The sequence below is a fragment of the Prunus persica genome, chromosome G5 (assembly GCF_000346465.2).
Source record: "Prunus persica cultivar Lovell chromosome G5, Prunus_persica_NCBIv2, whole genome shotgun sequence".
Classification (NCBI taxonomy): Eukaryota; Viridiplantae; Streptophyta; class Magnoliopsida; order Rosales; family Rosaceae; genus Prunus; species Prunus persica.
The window spans coordinates 11,402,343-11,419,894 of NC_034013.1; the positions used below are offsets into that span (position 1 = coordinate 11,402,343).

Sequence of the window (17,552 nt, forward strand, 5' to 3'; positions counted from 1 at the left end):
AGAGTGCTTCCTTTTCTTGTTATTTTTGGACTCTTTTTCCACTATGTTAGCCTTAGCTTCCATTATGGATCCAGACTTTTTGTCAGCACGGCGATTGTCCTCTTCGATCCTTAGCCTTACTATCAAATCCTCAAGTCCCATCTCCTTATGCTTATGCTTAAGGTAGTTTTTGAAATCCTTCCAAGAGGGTGGTAATTTTTCAATGACAGTAGCCACTTGGAAAGACTCACTCAATTCCATCTTTTTTGCATGTATCTCATGCAGAATGAGTTGGAGTTCTTGGACTTGACTTATGACAGTCTTGAAGTCTACCATCTTGTAGTCAAGAAACCGATCGACGATAAATTTCTTCATTCCTGCATCTTCGGTCTGGTATTTCTTGTCTAGTGACTCCCATAAAGCCTTGGCGGTCTAAATTGGACTATACACATTGTACAGTGCATCACGTAAACCATTTAGGATGTAGTTCTTGCAAAGGAAGTCAAACTGGTTCCATGCATCAGAAGCAGCCACTGTTTCTGTTGTATCACCAGGTGCAGGAGGATCTGCTTTCAGGATATGAGCCAAATTCAATGTGGTGATGTAGAACAACATCTTTTGTTGCCATCTCTTAAAATCTATCCCATTAAATTTTCCAGGCTTCTCTACATGATTATGGGATGAAGGCAACACAACAGCAGGTGCACTTGTCTTCACAGAAAGACCCACTTTCTGTATCTCATTCGACATTTTCCTTAATTGAGTCAACAAACTCAATGTCAATAAACAAATATTCGGCAGTTTTTAAATAGATAAATAATGGTACACAGCAGTGCAATAAAAATTAAGCAGACAACAAAACCTATATAAAATTATAGCAAATACAATCTGACAATTATATAAAATGCTATATCCAATTGTACAGTAAGAATTAAAGTATGCAAATTAATATAATTTAAATTAATAAACAGGAAAAATAAATAATAAACGATATAAACTACTGGGAATGAAATTCTATTTAAAGGGAGCCTTGTATAACAACAATCAGACGTGTGTGGCAATTTCAATATTGTAGGTTCCAATCAAAACAGTAAACCTAATAGTGTTAGATCAATGCAACTTTAAAGTGTAGACAAGAAAAAAGGAAAGGAAAACCAACTAAAATGAAAATCAATTAAAAAAAAATGCTGTAATTCAAAGGGAAGATTTTCTATTGTATATAAACTTTGTCTAACAATAGAAAGAGAATGCAATCAGAATTTGTTTGTGGCAATATTAATTTCGTGGGTCCCGATTATGATAAAAGGAAAAGAGAACTAACTAAAAGGAATAGTCCTGATCTCTTGGACTATAGGGGTCCAAGAGATTTGTGGTCACTCACTGTTGGATGTAAATTCAACGATTCACTCACTCTTGCACTCCTTTTAAGAAACTTTTTTGAACCATTGGATTAATATTCAACGGTGGGTGACCATAATCTCTTAGACTCCTGTGGTCCAAGAGATCGGGATTGCTAAAAGGAAATCAATTAAAAACAATTGAATGAATAATCAGCTAAATTTTAAAAAATAAAAATAAAAAAAAAACTCAAATCAGCAATGTAGTACAGCACGCAAAAATTCAAACTGTTTTGCACTTTTTCATCTAAAAGCATAAACACATACTAATATATCTAGCAATTAACACAGACTACTGTATATAGCAACTAACATAGAGTGATTCGTCTTAAGATTGTTGGAAATATGAGTGCTAAATTGTTATAAAATAAATAAATAAATACTATAAACAAAACATATTTTTACAACAGTTGAATGGAATTAAAAGAACCTTAATTGAGTCGAGGCAAGTGTTGGACACTCTGACCTTAAGACGAATTACGCCCTATACTGGTGCTTATGGTTCACTAGCGTTCGCCTCCCAGGATACAACAACTCCCCTTCTTATGAAAGAAGCACTGTAATTCACAAGGAACTTTGAACCAAAATTATGCAGAAACCTCTCTTTATGAAAACTCTAATGCTCTCTATATATGAAAGTATGTATGTAGAGAATTGATTGAATGAATAAAACTGTAGGAGGATTGCTCTATTTATAGATGATGAAATACCCTTTCCAAAAAGGTATCCCAATCTAAAAAGGCAAACAATGCATCCCTTGGTCCAAAGAGTTGTCATCCCAAACAATGCATCTCTTGGTTTAAAGAGTTGTCACCCTCCAATTGAAGATGTCTCTAATCCAAGGGTCATGTCCCAATGGATTTTATTAATTTCCATTCAAATAGAAAATTAATATTAAATTTCTCACACTCTCACCTTTGGCTCAAACCTGATTTGATGCCTTAACTTTCTCACGTTACAATAACCTAGCGCTAAAGTACCTATTTATATGTTATAGGGCTTTAGTACAATTATACAAGGAATAGGAAACTTAAAGCACTCCAAAACTAGGAGAAAATATGTCTAGATTCGCCAAGTATATGTGCTAGATTTGTGCCTCCCGCTCACCACTCGCCTGTGTTTGCTCGAGTCTGAATTTTGCCACTCGAGTAGGCGCTCAAGCGCTTGGGTCTAGGTGAGATGTATCGCTCTGCCTCTCGAGCACCTGTAGTTTCTACTTGAGCGGCAGAGCCTAGTCAAAACTACTACAGCTTTTTTGACTGTCTGTTTCCTTCACTCCTTCCATATCTTTAAATGAAACAACATCAACAATCTCCACCTTGGCAAGCCTTAAACACCTTGTGAAAATTATTTACCCCTAGAATCTCTTCAAACCTCTTGGAAACTGTTCTAGTAATTCCCAATAGCTTCACCTCAATCTTTAGCATGTAACAAGATTAAGCAAGCTCAAATAATGTCTGAACTTCTCAGTTGCAATCCAAAGCGTTCTCATCCGTATGAACCATCTCTATTGCAATGTCCCCATCGTTCGCCTAATCTCTTATCCGGTGTTACCGTACATCAATATGCTTAGGCATTCCTTGAAACACTTGATTCTTGACTAAGCATTTAACACTTTGACTGTTACTTTGTATCACCACCAAGTCTTGGGCTATCCCGAACTCTTTAGCCAATCTTGTTAGCCATAATGCCTCTTTAGAAGCCTCTGTTAGCCGCATATACTCCTCTTTGGTAGTAAACAAAGCAGTAACTGATTGTAGCACCACTCTCCAACTAATTGGTCCTCCACCACAAGTGAAAACATACAACCCAATTAATGATTGGAAAATGCTAGGTTTACCACATTGTTCATACCACATTGTGTACCACCTCTCTAATAGAGGTGGGCTCCACCTCTATTAAAAAGATAATACACAATATAGTATAAAAATGTGATAAACCTAACATTACCCTTAATTATTTGCGCAGCCGCGCAGCAAACATATAATATATAACAAGTATAGTAGAATAATAGTAATGGTTCTAGAAGTCAATAAACTACAACCCAATTAATTATTTTGAAAGGTGTCCATAGGTACAGCCGTGCAGCAAACATATAATATATAACAAGTATAGTAGAATAATAGTAATGGTTCTAGAAGTCAATAAACTACAACCCAATTAATTATTTGATCGTTTGGATTCCAATTTCTAGCAAGTTTACACCGTCCATATTATTCCTGCAATTAACTCATTGACCAAATTGTCTATAAATACCACACAGCACTCACCAATATTCTCACAATCAATACACTTACTCATCAGTTCATATTTTACAGACCGAAACAGAGAAAAGGCAGAGCATTTTCTTTTGAAGCTTTACTTCCTTCCACTAAAAGAAATCAACATGGCTTGGAAAACAAATGATGCTGAATCTTTGCAATCCTCTGATGAGCTGAAACGCCAGAAGAAAATTAAAATGGCCATATATATTACTATTTTCGTTGTGTTTCAGATCATAGTTATCACCACGATGAGTCTCACTGTGATGAAAGTCAAGACCCCCAAGTTCAGGCTAGGCAGCAACATCAACGTCCAAAGCTTTGAATCAGTCCCGGCAACGCCTTCATTCGACATGAAATTCACAACCCAAATCAGGATCAAGAACTCAGCCAACTGGGGTTCCTACAAGTTCAATGCTGCCAATGTCACGTTTCAATACCAAGGCGCAACTGTGGGAGTAATTAATATCGCAAAGGGCAAGGCTGGATGGCTTTCGACCATAAAAAGAAATGTGGAGGTAAGTTTGAATTCAAGTGAAATAACTGGTTCAAATCTTGGCAGCGAATTGAGCCGCGGGGTGTTGACGCTCAACAGCGTAGGCAGATTGAATGGAAAAGTTGCAATTATGTTCATAATGAAGAAGAAGAAGGCTACCAACATGAACTGCACCATAGCTTTTGATGTGGCAGCCAAGACGCTCAAATCTTTACAATGCAAATGAGCAGAGTAGCTAAGCATCCAGGATGCATCTTCAGCATTTGGATTGCGACTAGCTAGTTCTTGATTTGTGACTCTTCTTATTCTTTTTATTCTTTGTATCTGTGTGGCGATTGGATTTGTCATAGAGTTTTAATGGTATTTGTTTTCATTACCACTCCCCTGTAGTTATTCCATGATGATCTATTCTATGACACTTAATTATCATCAATTGTTCTTGTAATGATGATAACTTATATTCATGTACGCCTTGATTTATTATATAATTTTTAGTTTTTTATACTCTGCTTCTTTAAAGTTGTTGAAATTATTCTCTAATGGTGGGTGCAAGAAAACTATTGTCCTGGAGACTGCATAATTGAAAACATTGAAGTCACCCAAACCAAATGCAGTTGCTTTTGATTCGACAACTATCGTCTGTGATACTTGTTGCCGTTCTGTTTTTGTTATTTTGTTCTGGATTAGGGTTTTTCGTTTTGTATATACTTGTTCCTTTGACACGGCACGGAAGCACTATTAAAGAATAATCCGCTGGTCAATCTAAAAACAAAATAAAAATAAAAAGGATAACGAAGGAGCAGTAAAATGTAGTTGGTGTGGCTGATGATCTAATCACATAGAAAGGTTTGCTAATTGTTTAGTATGGCATGAGGTAAAGAGCCTCAACATGAATCAGATGAACAGAAAAATGGAATTGTAGCACAAAACACAACTTGAGGGAAAATTCTGTGGTGCCTCAGCTGTACCGGTACAGCCAGCTATCCAACGGTTGAGGTTCCATGTTAAAAAAGGATGGCTGAGATTCAATGACCTAATGACCTCTTCAGCCATTGTGATTCAGCATGTGAGTGGCATGTGAGGAAAGAGAAAGGCAGGTTTGGAGGAGAAGAAGACGCGACCAGTCCGCTCCATTCTGGTTTCCCAAATCGAACACAACATAGGGAACTAGAGGACTCTGTGAGACCCCATTTCTGTCTACCTCTGTGAATACTGAGTTTTCGGAGCAGTAGAGACTCGGGCTTTAGCCCTTTCATTTGAAGTGAAGGGGGGCTTACAGAAGTCACAGCACCAGAGGAAACTGTACATGAAGCCGATCCAATCCGTAGCGCCTCCAGGAGCTCTTCTCTGTGCTTGCCCAAATTCAATCCTTAGCAACTCCTGTCTGTGCTTGGGCAAAACGCATCTGCAAGAAGGTAATGGTAATAGAATTGAGGTCCTCAACTCTTCTCTCTAGTTGCCCGAAACTGAAATGCAGATACCAAATTGATGGTGGGTCCAACCTCCATGATGAAATGGTCACCAAATTGGAGGGATTTAAGTAATTTAGTATGGGCTGTTGGCATTGTGTGATATATAATTAAAATTTTGCAGGGGAATGGATTTGTAATAATAATGTGGTTGTAAAGATTTTGAAGATCCTTGGCTGTTAACGACGAAATTTGAGGTGGTGGCAAAAGGAAGTGAAAGGAGGAGGCTTTGAAAGTATGGAAACATCAAGTAAGATGTCAAAGAACCCTATTTTCTGGTTTAGGACTTGAATGTATTTTGGGTATTGAGTTGATGCAATTGCATGTTTTTAGTTGCGAAACAGTTATACGTGGTCAATTATTGACCTTAGTATGTGCAATAGCATGACATTATTCATTTGAGTTTTTTTTTTAAGAGAAAGTATGTTAGCACATAGAGTATAATGTAATTTCAGTTTGAAATTATGTTTCTCAGGCATGGAGAGGTCTGGTAAGATGGACAGGGGTGGAGAGACATCAAAGGGTGGTTATAGTGATTCAGGGTATTTGGATGGTTGTGAAAGGTCAAGTCACAGGGCACCGGCAACAGAGAGTGGGCATATGTCGGTCGAACATATGGTTAGTGAAAGTAGTGATGATAATGGTGTTGACATTATTGCACCGAGGAAAGAAGATGTTATGGGGAAAGAGTTTAAAACGATAAAATTAGCGGAAGAATATTATATGAGTTATGCGAAGGGCATTGGATTTAGCGGGAGAAAAAACAAATTGGTTCGAAATTCGGAAGGGAAAGTATGTAGGAGACGGTGGTGTTGTTCTAAAGAAGGTTTGAGAAATGAGAAGTTTAATGATCGATCAAATAGGATGGTAGATATTTTAATAAGCATAGTTTTGTTTGTCTTTGCGCTATACATTAATCAGCGTAGCGTTGTTAAGCTTTGTTCAGTTTGCACACAGGGGATCAGTATTTGCATTGAACACATGCAATTGCATGACGATGATGCAATGCAAGTCCTTCTGTGCGCAAACCCCTAATTGTTCAGAAAAATGAATCTTATTCTTTTGTACAGGCATAATTACACCTGTTTTTTAAACTATAAATCGAAGGTCAAAATTAACCGAAATACAGAGCATGAGAAACGATAAGGGGCAATAAGCCGAACATATTATATTACAAAGCGACCAATTATCGAAATTACGTTGTAATACACATTGTCATGTAGCACATTTGACTTGAGGGTAGATCCCGAATTGTGTAAAACACAATGTCATTAACCCTAATATTGAATAATAGACATAGGGTCAACTAAGTGTTTGCTTGGTTTTGTTTGTCTTTGCGCTATACATTAATCAGCATAACGTTGTTAAGCTTTGTTCAGTTTGCACACAGGGGGTCGGTATTTACATTGAACACATGCAATTGCATGACGATGATGCAATGCAAGTCCTTCTGTGCGCAAACCCCTAATTGTTCAGAAAAATGAATCTTATTCTTTTGTACAGGCATAATTACACCTGTTTTTTAAACTATAAATCGAAGGTCGAAATTAACCGAAATACAGAGCATGAGAAACGATAAGGGGCAATAAGCCGAACATATTATATTACAAAGCGACCAATTATCGAAATTACGTTGTAATACACATTGTCATGTAGCATATTTGACTTGAGGGTAGATCCCGAATTGTGTAAACTAATATTGAATAATAGACACACATTAATATAGAAGTGTATTTAGTGGATTTGGTTTCTAGTGCATATCCCTTGGTACAAGGCCTAGGTTCGAGTCATAGTTATGTGCATATATTTGTAATTTTATTCCCTTTTTATTATAAGAACAAAATTTTAAATAGTTTTAAAAAAGAAGCACGTGAAAAATATAAGAGGATAGATCCAATTAAACCAACAATAGTATATATCGCACCCATACATTTTTTCCTTAAAAAATAATAATAGTAATTTCTTCAACTCAAAACAAAACACCCATTCATGTCTTCTTCTTTCTCGTGAACTTTTATTTACTTAACAAATGCACTCCCTGCGTTCGCCTGAAAAATAGCTCATTTGTTTGAAAAACTAAGTTAGTGGGGTCCATTTTCCAAGGGAACGGTAACTTTACTCAACGAAAGTGCCCATTGCGTTCGCGTGAATAAATATCTCATTTGTTTGAAAAAGTAAGTTAGTGAGGTCCATTTTTCCAGGGAACGGGCAACTTTACTCAACGAACGCAACCCCTACGTTCGCGTGAACAAATAGCATGTTTATTTGAAAAAGTAAGTTATTTGGGCCAATTTTACCGAGGAACGAGCAACTTTTCTCAACGAAAGCAACCTCTGCGTTCACGCGAACAAATAACCTGTTTGTTTGAAAAAGTAAGTTATTTGGGCCCATTTTTATGGGGAACGGGCAGCTTTACTCAATGAACGCAAACCATTGTGTTCGCATGAACAAATAACTCGTTTGTTTGAAAAAGTAAGTTAGTTGGGCCAATTTTTCCGAGGAACGAGCAACTTTACTCAACGAACGCAACATCTGCCTTCGTGTGAACAAATAGCCCATTTGTTTGAAAAAGGAAATTAGTTGGGCCCATTTTTCTGGGGAACGGGAGATTTTACTCAACGAACGCAACCCATTGCATTCGTATAAACAAATAGCCCGTTTGGTTGAAAAAGTAAGTTAATTGGGTATACTTTTGGGGGAAACGGGCAACTTTACTCAATGAACGCAGCCCCTGCGTTTGTGTGAACAAATTGCCATTTGTTTGAAAAAGTAAGTTAGTTGGGCTCATTTTTCCGGGGAACGGGCAACTTTACTCAACAGATGCAACACCTGCGTTTGCGTGAACAAATAGCTCGTTTGTTTGAAAAAGTAAGTTAGTTGACCCATTTTCTCCATGAACGGGTAACTTTACTCAACGAACGTAACCCCTGCGTTCGCGTGAACAAATAGCTCGTTTGTTGGAAAAAGTTAGTTAGTTGGGTCTATTTTTCCGGGGAATGGGTAACTTTACTCAACAAACACAACTTTTGCATTTGCGTGAACAAATAATCCGTTTAATTAAAAAAAGTAAGTTAGTTGGGCCCATTTTTCCTGGGAACGAGAAACGAGGAACGGGCAACTTTACTCAACGAACGCAACCCCTGCGTTCGCATGAACAAATAGCTCATTTGTTTGAAAAAGTAAGTTAGTTGGGTCCAATTTCCTTGGAAACGCCAACTGTATTCAACGAACGCACCCCCTGCATTTGCGTGAAAAAATAGCGTGTTTGTTTGATAAAGTATTTTAGTCCGTCAAATTTTCCGGGGAACGACGAACTTTACTCAACAAGTGCTCCCCTTGCGTCTTCGAAGTAAAATACCTTGTTTGTTGAGTAAATCAAGGAGTTCGTTGGGTAATTTGGTCAACGAACAACATTATTTACTTGACGAACGAGTCGCTTAGCGTTCTTTAGGTAGGTTTGTTGGGCATAAATTACTGAATATAACTTTCATAATTTACAAAGAACCAAGGTAAAATGAAGGATTATTTAAGGAGTTACTTCCTCTACATTTCAACTCAAAGACTTCCACCTCTTTTGTACTTAATCCATTATTCAAACACAATCTGAGAGACAAAAACAGAAAACCCAAACAATGTCACATTCAATGGTTGGTAGCTCAAGAGGCTCCACCACACCTAAGAACAAGAGGTTGGGTGATGATGGTGTTAATTCTTCGAATTATGTCCGCCAACAAGTCAAACGAGCCCATGATGTCACGAAGCCTCCCACCGAGGCTAGTAACAACATCTTTGATGAAGGAGATTCAACGACCAAGTACCACATTTACAATGGCGGGATTGAGATCGGCTTTGAGATGTTTAGGAAATACGCTCAGCTTGATGGTGGTTCAACTAAGTGGGACAAAATCCAGGTATACGAAGCAATTGCTATTTTGGAGAAGCGAGCTCCGTGAAACACCGGTATTGTATGATTTATTTGGTGTTGGTTGTCATCATTTCTGATGTCATTTCAGATGTTATAATTTCAGCCATAATATCGGATGTTAAATGTTAGAATCGGTATGGTAGAATAGTTTGAGGGTATAAAATGTACAAAAAAATAACCCCAAAATATGGTTACGAGACCTTTATTATCAATCTAGTAGGAACTCCTGTTTGGTAAATGAAGTCGGGGCTTCAATACCCTGCTATCATGTTCCCATTGCGGCAACAAAAAAACTCTGGTGTGCAATGTATTACGTGAAGTAGATAACGTCCAATTGGCCGTCACATAATGCAATTGTCCATGACATACTGCAAACACAACGTCCCTGTATGCAAACAGGAATACGTACATGCAATTGCACAACCTTAACCATCAACCTTATGTGCATGCAGTTACAGTATATGGAACTAATAATAATAATAATTTACTATTAAATATATATTATTCTATAGATAATATGTCTAATTTATATAATTCATATAGCAATATATATAATATAGAATTTATATATTTTTTACCTTTTTATTTTCTACTATTTCATATATAGTTTCCTAACACATATAGAGCCCTTCCGGAACCCCTTCTTTCTTCTTGAACATCACCTTTTCCTTTGCCTTCTTGAAGTCTATATGTGTCACCTGATGCACACAATTTAAATGTAACACCCACGTTAATTACAATGATTAAGCAACCAGTTGAATCAAACACAGTAAGAAATGATAAACAAATTTCAGAGATTCAAGATGGGGAAGGGAGGTTGGAAGATCAAAGTGTCTTTCTCACCTTCATACGGCGCTCTCTCAAAGCAAGCAAACCAGCTTCAGTACATATTGCCTTTATATCAGCCCCAGAGAACTCATCCTTGGTCATAACAAATTCTTCTAAGTTGACATCATCAGCCAACGTCATCCTGGATGTGTGAATCTGCAATCAATAGATCCAATCATCGTTAGTCACAACCATAAAAACTTGGCACGTTTGATGTTGAATTTGTTTCTTTCTTATAAACAGTCATGTCAATTTACCTGGAAGATGCGCCTCCTTGTTTTGATATCAGGAAGAGGGAATTCAATCTTCCTATCTATTCGGCCAGGACGAAGCAAGGCTGGGTCAAGACTCTCAATTCTATTTGTTGCCAAGATCACCTTGACATCTCCTCTTCAATCAAAACCATCTAACTGGTTCAGTAACTCCAACATGGTCCTCTGAATTTCACGTTCACCACCTGAATGGGCATCATACCTGCAGACAAAAGATCATCTGGAACATTTGATTAACAGTAATTTACAATCTTTTCATCAATGTTCAGCGACTTGCAGCTCACCTCTTTGTACCAACTGCATCAATTTCGTTGATGAAGACAATGGAGGGTGAGAGGTCATCAGCAACCCTAAAGAGTTCCCTCACTAATTTCGGACCATCCCCCAAGTACTTCTGAATCAACTCACTACCAACAACACGTAAGAAAGTTGCTGATGTTGAGTTTGCCACTGCCTGAAAAAAGTGAAAATATGCTTACACGCTGAGAAGATAATTTGACAAGAAGAGTGCAGATACAACAAATATGCCATAAGCAAACATCATTGAAAGGAACTCTGTGGGGCACGCATAATTTTCGTTAACTGTGACAATAAAATTTTGAAACTAGACAGGTCTTTGCAACAAATTTTGTTGGTGCCTGCTCTGACCCAAATGTCTATTGTGAGTATGATATCGGTGGGTGCATGAGAGAGAGGTGCACCCACAAACATACAAACAAACAGGAAAACTAGCAAAAGCAATTGCTACTGGTGTCAGCATTGCAAAATACACAAAAATTGTGACAGAAATAGAGAGCAAACTATAATATCACAAAATGAGAATAGATGCAGCGACCTGTTGGAAGGAAAATATCAGTTTGATGATATTTGACACCCAACTAATGACAACTGCATCCCTACGGCATGTTGCATACAGAATATGATACAAATTGGAAAACAACATGGGAGACAAGTCTGAAATCTTGCAACTTAATTGAAACAGTGAAGCAGGTGACTGCACCCTGATTTTTTTGTAACATGTGCAAGTGGGGAGGATATTCTAGTGAACAAGACAGAACAAGGATACCAAAAGAACAAATAAATACAAGCAAAAGTTGAGATACGTGCATACTTTGGAAAAAAAAAACTATATACTGTAATTGCATTCAATGACTTGGATTTGCATACAGGCTATTAGTAATTGCATACAGAAATATGCAATTGCATGAACATTACAGCCATCAATGTCAGATACCCACTTCACCTCACGCCACTTTCAGAATCACAAACCCACCACAATCAAATCATACACAATCAGAGGCCTCATGGGTATTCATATATACAATCAGATCAAGAGGCACTATAACAACCCAGCAGAAATGCACAGTGGGAAAAGAAATACAAAATTTGAATAATTAATTTCTGGAATTGTTCAATGAAAAAACTGAAACAACAATTCAAAATCACTAGAAGAATAAATTAAATAGAACCATCAATTACCCATAACGAAAATCAAGACACGAACTTACCGAGATGGAGGAAGCAGCTGGAGAAGACGAAGTGGGTTTCTGGGTTTTGGTTGAAATATGCTCCTCAGATGGAGAAGACGAAGTGGGGGGAGCTTCTTCAGGCTGTACGAAGCTGTGCAGCTGTGACTTCACCGAAATAGAGCTGTGGCTGTGCAAAGCTATGGAGGAGGAGATAGACGAAATCGATCTGTGTGCAGCCTAGGTTTTGAACGCGCGGGAGCTTTTTTTTCCTTATTTTCACTGGTTAACCAAAAGAACCAGTTTCACTTGTTTTTAAAAAAAGCCCACGTGACTAGCATGTGATGGGCTGTACAGGTACAGCCGGCGCACCACAGCCAAACTCTTGAGATGAGAGCATTGGACACAGAAGCTAGTCACATCAAGGGAGACATCTTTTGTTTTGTAAGACCTCCATTGACGACAACTGAAAATTACGTACAAAGTATCTCTCCTTATATAGTCAGAAACCTGAAAGAAAGTAAAAGGAAAAACAGGAGCCTCTGGTTGAAGAGAATAAATAAATCACATTATGATTCTACAAAAAAAATCCTACCTAAAACAGAGAGAATAATGCACAAAATAAACATCAAGAAATAGGCTTCCTGCCTCACTTGCGCAACAAATGGGGAAGGTGCAAACTCCATCACTCACTGCTGACCTTAATTTCTCATTACTTGCATTCCAAAGCTTGGATTTCCTTTGTTGAAAAATCAAATTTCATGGTGCAGTCCATTGTGGCAGAACATCAATTACACTTTACCAGTCAACTTAGCTTCGCTGCTCAGTGTCGTCAACACCGCCGTGCTCAGTTCACTGCCAAGATTGGAACTGCTTGGCAATCCATTTGAATTCAAACTCACCTCCACATTTATTTTTTTGGTGTAAAGCATTCCAGCCTTGCTCTTTGGAATAGCAGTTTGTCCCACTGTCACACAGGGGCGGCCCTGGGGTGGTGCAAGTGGCGCCAGCGCACAGGGCCCCTTATTTTTTAGGGCTCCCAAACAAAATTTTCCTTGATATTATACTTTAGCGTGCTGCATATTATCACAAATGTGTGTGTGGCGGACCTGGCTTTGTAGCGCATATCCCTTAATAGAAGGGCCAGTGTTCGAGTCTCATTGAAGTCATTCTACCCGATGTGAATGATAGTCTTTTAAATTTTGGGGAAAAAACTCTTGTAATAGTTTTAATTCTTCAAATAAACATAACAAATACAATGTGAATGATTTTTTAATAGTAAGGTATGTTGTTGTCATTACATGTTTATTAATAATGACTTTTAGTTATAAGTATTTTTGTATTAGATTATGTAAGGCCCTAATTTAAGTTTTGCACAAGGCTCTCAAAATCTCGGGGACAGCCCTGCTATCACACTCCGATATTGAAACGCGACAGTGATTGCATCGAACTTGTAGGGACCCTCACATTTTCCAGGAAATTCATTCCACCTCGTACTATAAATAAGAGACTACTCTTCCATCATTTCCACAAACAACTCCCTCCATTTCCAAGTTTCATATCTTAGAAAACCGAACTCCTCAAAAGCAGAGAATTTTATTTTCATTGATATCAGAAAAAGAAAAACCGAGCAACATGGCAGAGAGGACTCAACAGGCTTATCCTTCGGCACCAGCAAACCATGGTTACCAAAGAAGTGATGCAGAGTCTTTGGAAAATGCTGATGAGCTGAAACGCAAGAAGAAAATCAAAATGGCCATATATATTGGTATTTTTGTTGTTTTTCAGATCATAGTTATTACCACAATGAGTCTCACTGTGATGAAAGTTAAGACCCCCAGGTTCAGGCTAGGCAACATCAACGTCCAAAGCTTCGAATCTGTCCCAGCAACGCCTTCATTCGACACAAAATTCACAACCCAAATCAAGATCAAGAACTCAGCCAACTGGGGTTCCTACAAGTTCAATGCTGCCAATGTCACGTTTCAATACCAAGGCGAGACTGTGGCAGTAATTAATATCGCAAAGGGCAAGGCTGGATGGCTTTCGACCATAAAAAGAAATGCGGAGGTGAGTTTGAATTCAAGTGGAATAACTGGTTCAAATCTTGGCAGCGAATTGAGCAGCGGGGTGTTGACGCTCAACAGTGTAGGCAGATTGAATGGAAAAGTTGCAATTATGTTCATAATGAAGAAGAAGAAGGCTACCAACATGAACTGCACCATAGCTTTTGATGTGGCAGCCAAGACGCTCAAATCTTTACAATGCAAATGATTAGATTTGCGAGATCAAGATTGGTTCTTAATTCGTCATTTGTTATTATTTTGCCTTTGTGTACTCCTTCGATTTGTTTTATACGATTGAATATAGAAACAGATGCTTACTTATCTTCTTCTTAATCGAGTCCAATCACAAAATTCTACTAGAACTACATAATTTTGAACACTTAAGAGACAGAAGAAGCATGAAACCGACTTATATATGTTGGATTTGATTGACTTCAAAATTGGAACAAATTGGACTAGATCAGTAAGCTTAACGGATTGAATAGATTTGAACAACCCTATAAAAAGGTGGGAGTAAAAAAAAACCATACTTCTTAAAGCGTGCGCTCAAGCCTTGCCAACATAATGCAAGACTGGACTTGAGTATTAATTTGTTTCCTCTGTTTCTGTTTGGTCAGACTCTTTTGGGTTGTTGTTCTTTGTGTTCTGAGTTCAAATGTGTGCCCTTCCCTGTTTGGTGATGGTTTCTGCTCTGCCTAGGGAGTTTGTTCCCTCGGTTTTGCTTGTGTTTCAACTCTAAACTCCCACCACGTTTCTTTGCTTTGTCTACTTCAACAATGGCTAGATTAAAGGAAATAAAGGCATTCATTGTCTTGCATGACAAACAAACACACAGGGGTGGCTTGACTTTCAGCATTACAACATTAGGGATATGCTAGGAAAACAATGTTGGCTCGTTTTTACATGTTCATACTCTTTGTTAGCAAATGTGCATCGCAAGGCTACATATTATCCACCCGGGTTCTTCCTCGATGCTGTTCTTTTTTATTTTTTTGGTGTTTATTGGCTCTCGCAAGTTTACTACAGTAGTTGTTGTGGGAATGTTGGCTTCTTCTGCGGGGAGAGTTGGATAAACTAATGAGTTTAGAGGATATTATTAACCAAGCTTTCCAGAAAAATGCCGAAATGTAACAAACGCGCATAGTTTGTGTTTTTGACTTGAAATTTATTCTTCTAGATGAGGAGCTTGGTCAACTTGTAGGTTCCTGCTTGAAAACGAAGCCTTTATGGTCACATAGCTAACAAAGAAAACGATATGCTATCTGATGACTTTTTACAGATATATCCTCGTTTGTGTTGTCTTCCAAGCCCTCTAAGCTTTCTATTATTCTACACTTTGTTTTTCCTTGTTTGTGTCGTGAGTCAATTAAAATAGGCTTCCAAACCTATGCGCGTTGTTGCATTAATTTGATTTCCAGGAAGCTGACACTCATCGTTTCCTCCAAACACTATAAATACCACGCACAACTCTGCCAACATTCACAAACAAAACACTCTTTGCTCAATTTCATACTTTAGAGTTCAGCCAAAAGCTTCGAGAAAAAAAAAAAAAAAAAACTAAGCATTTCATTTCAAAGCTTTCTAGTGAAAGAAATTCAGATGGCAGAGAAGAACCAGCAATTCGCAGCAGCCAATGGCTACTCCAGAAACGATGCAGAATCTGCCACATTGCAATCCGAGGAGGAGCTGAAACGCCAGAAGAGAATCAAAATGGCCATATATATTAGTATTTTTGTTGTTTTTCAGATCATAGTTATTACCACAATGAGTTTGACTGTGATGAAAGTTAAGACCCCCAAGTTCAGGCTAGGCAGCGACATCAACGTCCAAAGCTTCAAATCTGTCCCCGCAACGCCTTCATTCGACATGAAATTCACAACCCAAATCAGGATCAAGAACTCAGCCAACTGGGGTTCCTACAAGTTCAATACTGCCAATGTCACGTTTCAATACCAAGGTGCGACTGTGGGAGTAATTGATATCGCAAAGGGCAAGGTTGGATGGCTTTCGACCATAAAAAGAAATGCGGAGGTGAGTTTGAGTTCAAGTGGATTAACTGGTTCAAATCTTGAAAGCGAATTGAGCAGCGGGGTGTTGACGCTCAATAGCGTAGGCAGATTGAATGGAAAAGTAGCAATTATGTTCATAATGAAGAAGAAGAAGGCTACCAACATGAACTGCACCATAGCTTTCGATGTGGCAGCCAAGACCCTCAAATCTTTAGAATGCAAGTGATCAGCCAGCATTTAATTTTCAAGATGAAGAGTAGCTCTTCATTTGTGATTCTGTTTTATTATTATTTTTTTCATTTTTTAGTTTTGCTATATGTTTGAATCCTTTGATTTTTTGGCTATAGAAAATGGTATTGATTCATTTATTTTTAACCACTGAAGGCACTCCCTGTATTTCCTTATTTCCTTTCTTTTTATACAATAGTGAACACAGAAAACATACAAAATGCTTGATTTCCATAAATGCTAACTTGGGCTATCAGAATCTGAAAGTGTCCATGGAAATAACAAGTCTTGTAAGAATATTAGCAAGTTGGCAACTAAGAGTAGCTGTCAAATAAAGCTCCCAATATTTATTTAATTAATGCACTCATGAAATACATCCAACATAGTCACAGAAAAGATGCTAGCAGCCAACAACTTGGCTAAAAGAAGAGCCGCCTTGAGGTAACCATCATTAAACAAGATTCTAAAGATAGGGTGGGTTGGGGAAATACGAGAAGGGTTATGGGCAATTTTAGGAACAATAAGGGGTGCGATGAGTAGATTTTTTTATTTATTTTTTCATATGGTTGGGGTATAAAGATAGGGGGTGGGTGGGGAATAGGAATGGAGGGTGGCAAAAGAATCACTCCGAAATAATTTTCTTTTCTTTTGTGGGGAACTTGTGTCACCAAAGATTTCAATAGAAATATCTCGGATGTAGAGGTAATTAATCTTAATTACTTATCACGTATGTTTTTCTCTATCTAACGATTGATATGTTAATTTATCTTTAATTATTAAAACATACGATCCCTTACTTCTCCTCAACAATTAGGTGAAAATTAATTAATTAAGTAGCTTCACATGTTGAGTACAGCCTGTTTGAATAAAACTCATCATATTCACGTTCTTCACCTGGCTGAAGGACAAAGTATATAATATCATATGGTCCCAATTGAATGCCATTGAAGCTTCAATAGATAAAATAAGAATATACTTTTTCATCTTTTATCAAAAGCAATGTCCATGCAACCATGTAGAAGTCAAGAATCTCATCCAAGAGTGTTAGTATTCTCATTTGAAATATAAAACTCCAAAAAAAAGGTGGTCCTTTTGTTTCCAAGAAGAACTCACCTATACTTATTCCTTTCCAATTCAAGTAATACATGAATTAGTC

The 17,552-nt window shown here is 37.8% G+C and overlaps 4 protein-coding genes and 1 long non-coding RNA gene across 5 annotated transcripts; 4 read left to right on the forward strand and 1 right to left on the reverse strand.

Moving 5' to 3' along the window:
- On the forward strand, window positions 3,668-4,635 carry LOC18777765. The gene has a single exon (XM_007210558.2). It carries the CDS (start codon window positions 3,763-3,765, stop codon window positions 4,357-4,359), a length of 597 nt encoding a protein of 198 aa, XP_007210620.1. The 5' UTR covers window positions 3,668-3,762; the 3' UTR covers window positions 4,360-4,635.
- Window positions 5,420-6,969, forward strand: LOC109949267. Its single transcript, XM_020564469.1, has 2 exons — window positions 5,420-5,852; window positions 6,078-6,969. Exons 1-2 carry the CDS (start codon window positions 5,840-5,842, stop codon window positions 6,635-6,637), a joined length of 573 nt encoding a protein of 190 aa, XP_020420058.1. The 5' UTR covers window positions 5,420-5,839; the 3' UTR covers window positions 6,638-6,969.
- LOC109949160 lies at window positions 10,102-12,437 on the reverse strand. Its single transcript, XR_002271670.1, has 5 exons — window positions 12,136-12,437; window positions 10,912-11,081; window positions 10,613-10,829; window positions 10,371-10,511; window positions 10,102-10,225 (listed from the first exon to the last, which is right to left on the reverse strand). It is a non-coding gene; the product is annotated as an uncharacterized LOC109949160 (long non-coding RNA).
- LOC18777429 lies at window positions 13,632-14,492 on the forward strand. Its single transcript, XM_007210045.2, has one exon. The coding sequence runs from the start codon at window positions 13,729-13,731 to the stop codon at window positions 14,365-14,367; it is 639 nt and encodes a 212-aa protein (XP_007210107.1). The 5' UTR covers window positions 13,632-13,728; the 3' UTR covers window positions 14,368-14,492.
- On the forward strand, window positions 15,172-16,634 carry LOC18776930. Its single transcript, XM_007210018.2, has one exon. It carries the CDS (start codon window positions 15,759-15,761, stop codon window positions 16,392-16,394), a length of 636 nt encoding a protein of 211 aa, XP_007210080.1. The 5' UTR covers window positions 15,172-15,758; the 3' UTR covers window positions 16,395-16,634.

Excerpts from the sequence above, each read along its gene's own strand:
- LOC18776930 (XM_007210018.2), top strand. The coding sequence starts at position 15,759 with ATGGCAGAGAAGAACCAGCAATTCGCAGCAGCCAATGGCTACTCCAGA.
- LOC18777765 (XM_007210558.2), top strand. The coding sequence starts at position 3,763 with ATGGCTTGGAAAACAAATGATGCTGAATCTTTGCAATCCTCTGATGAG.
- LOC18777429 (XM_007210045.2), top strand. The coding sequence starts at position 13,729 with ATGGCAGAGAGGACTCAACAGGCTTATCCTTCGGCACCAGCAAACCAT.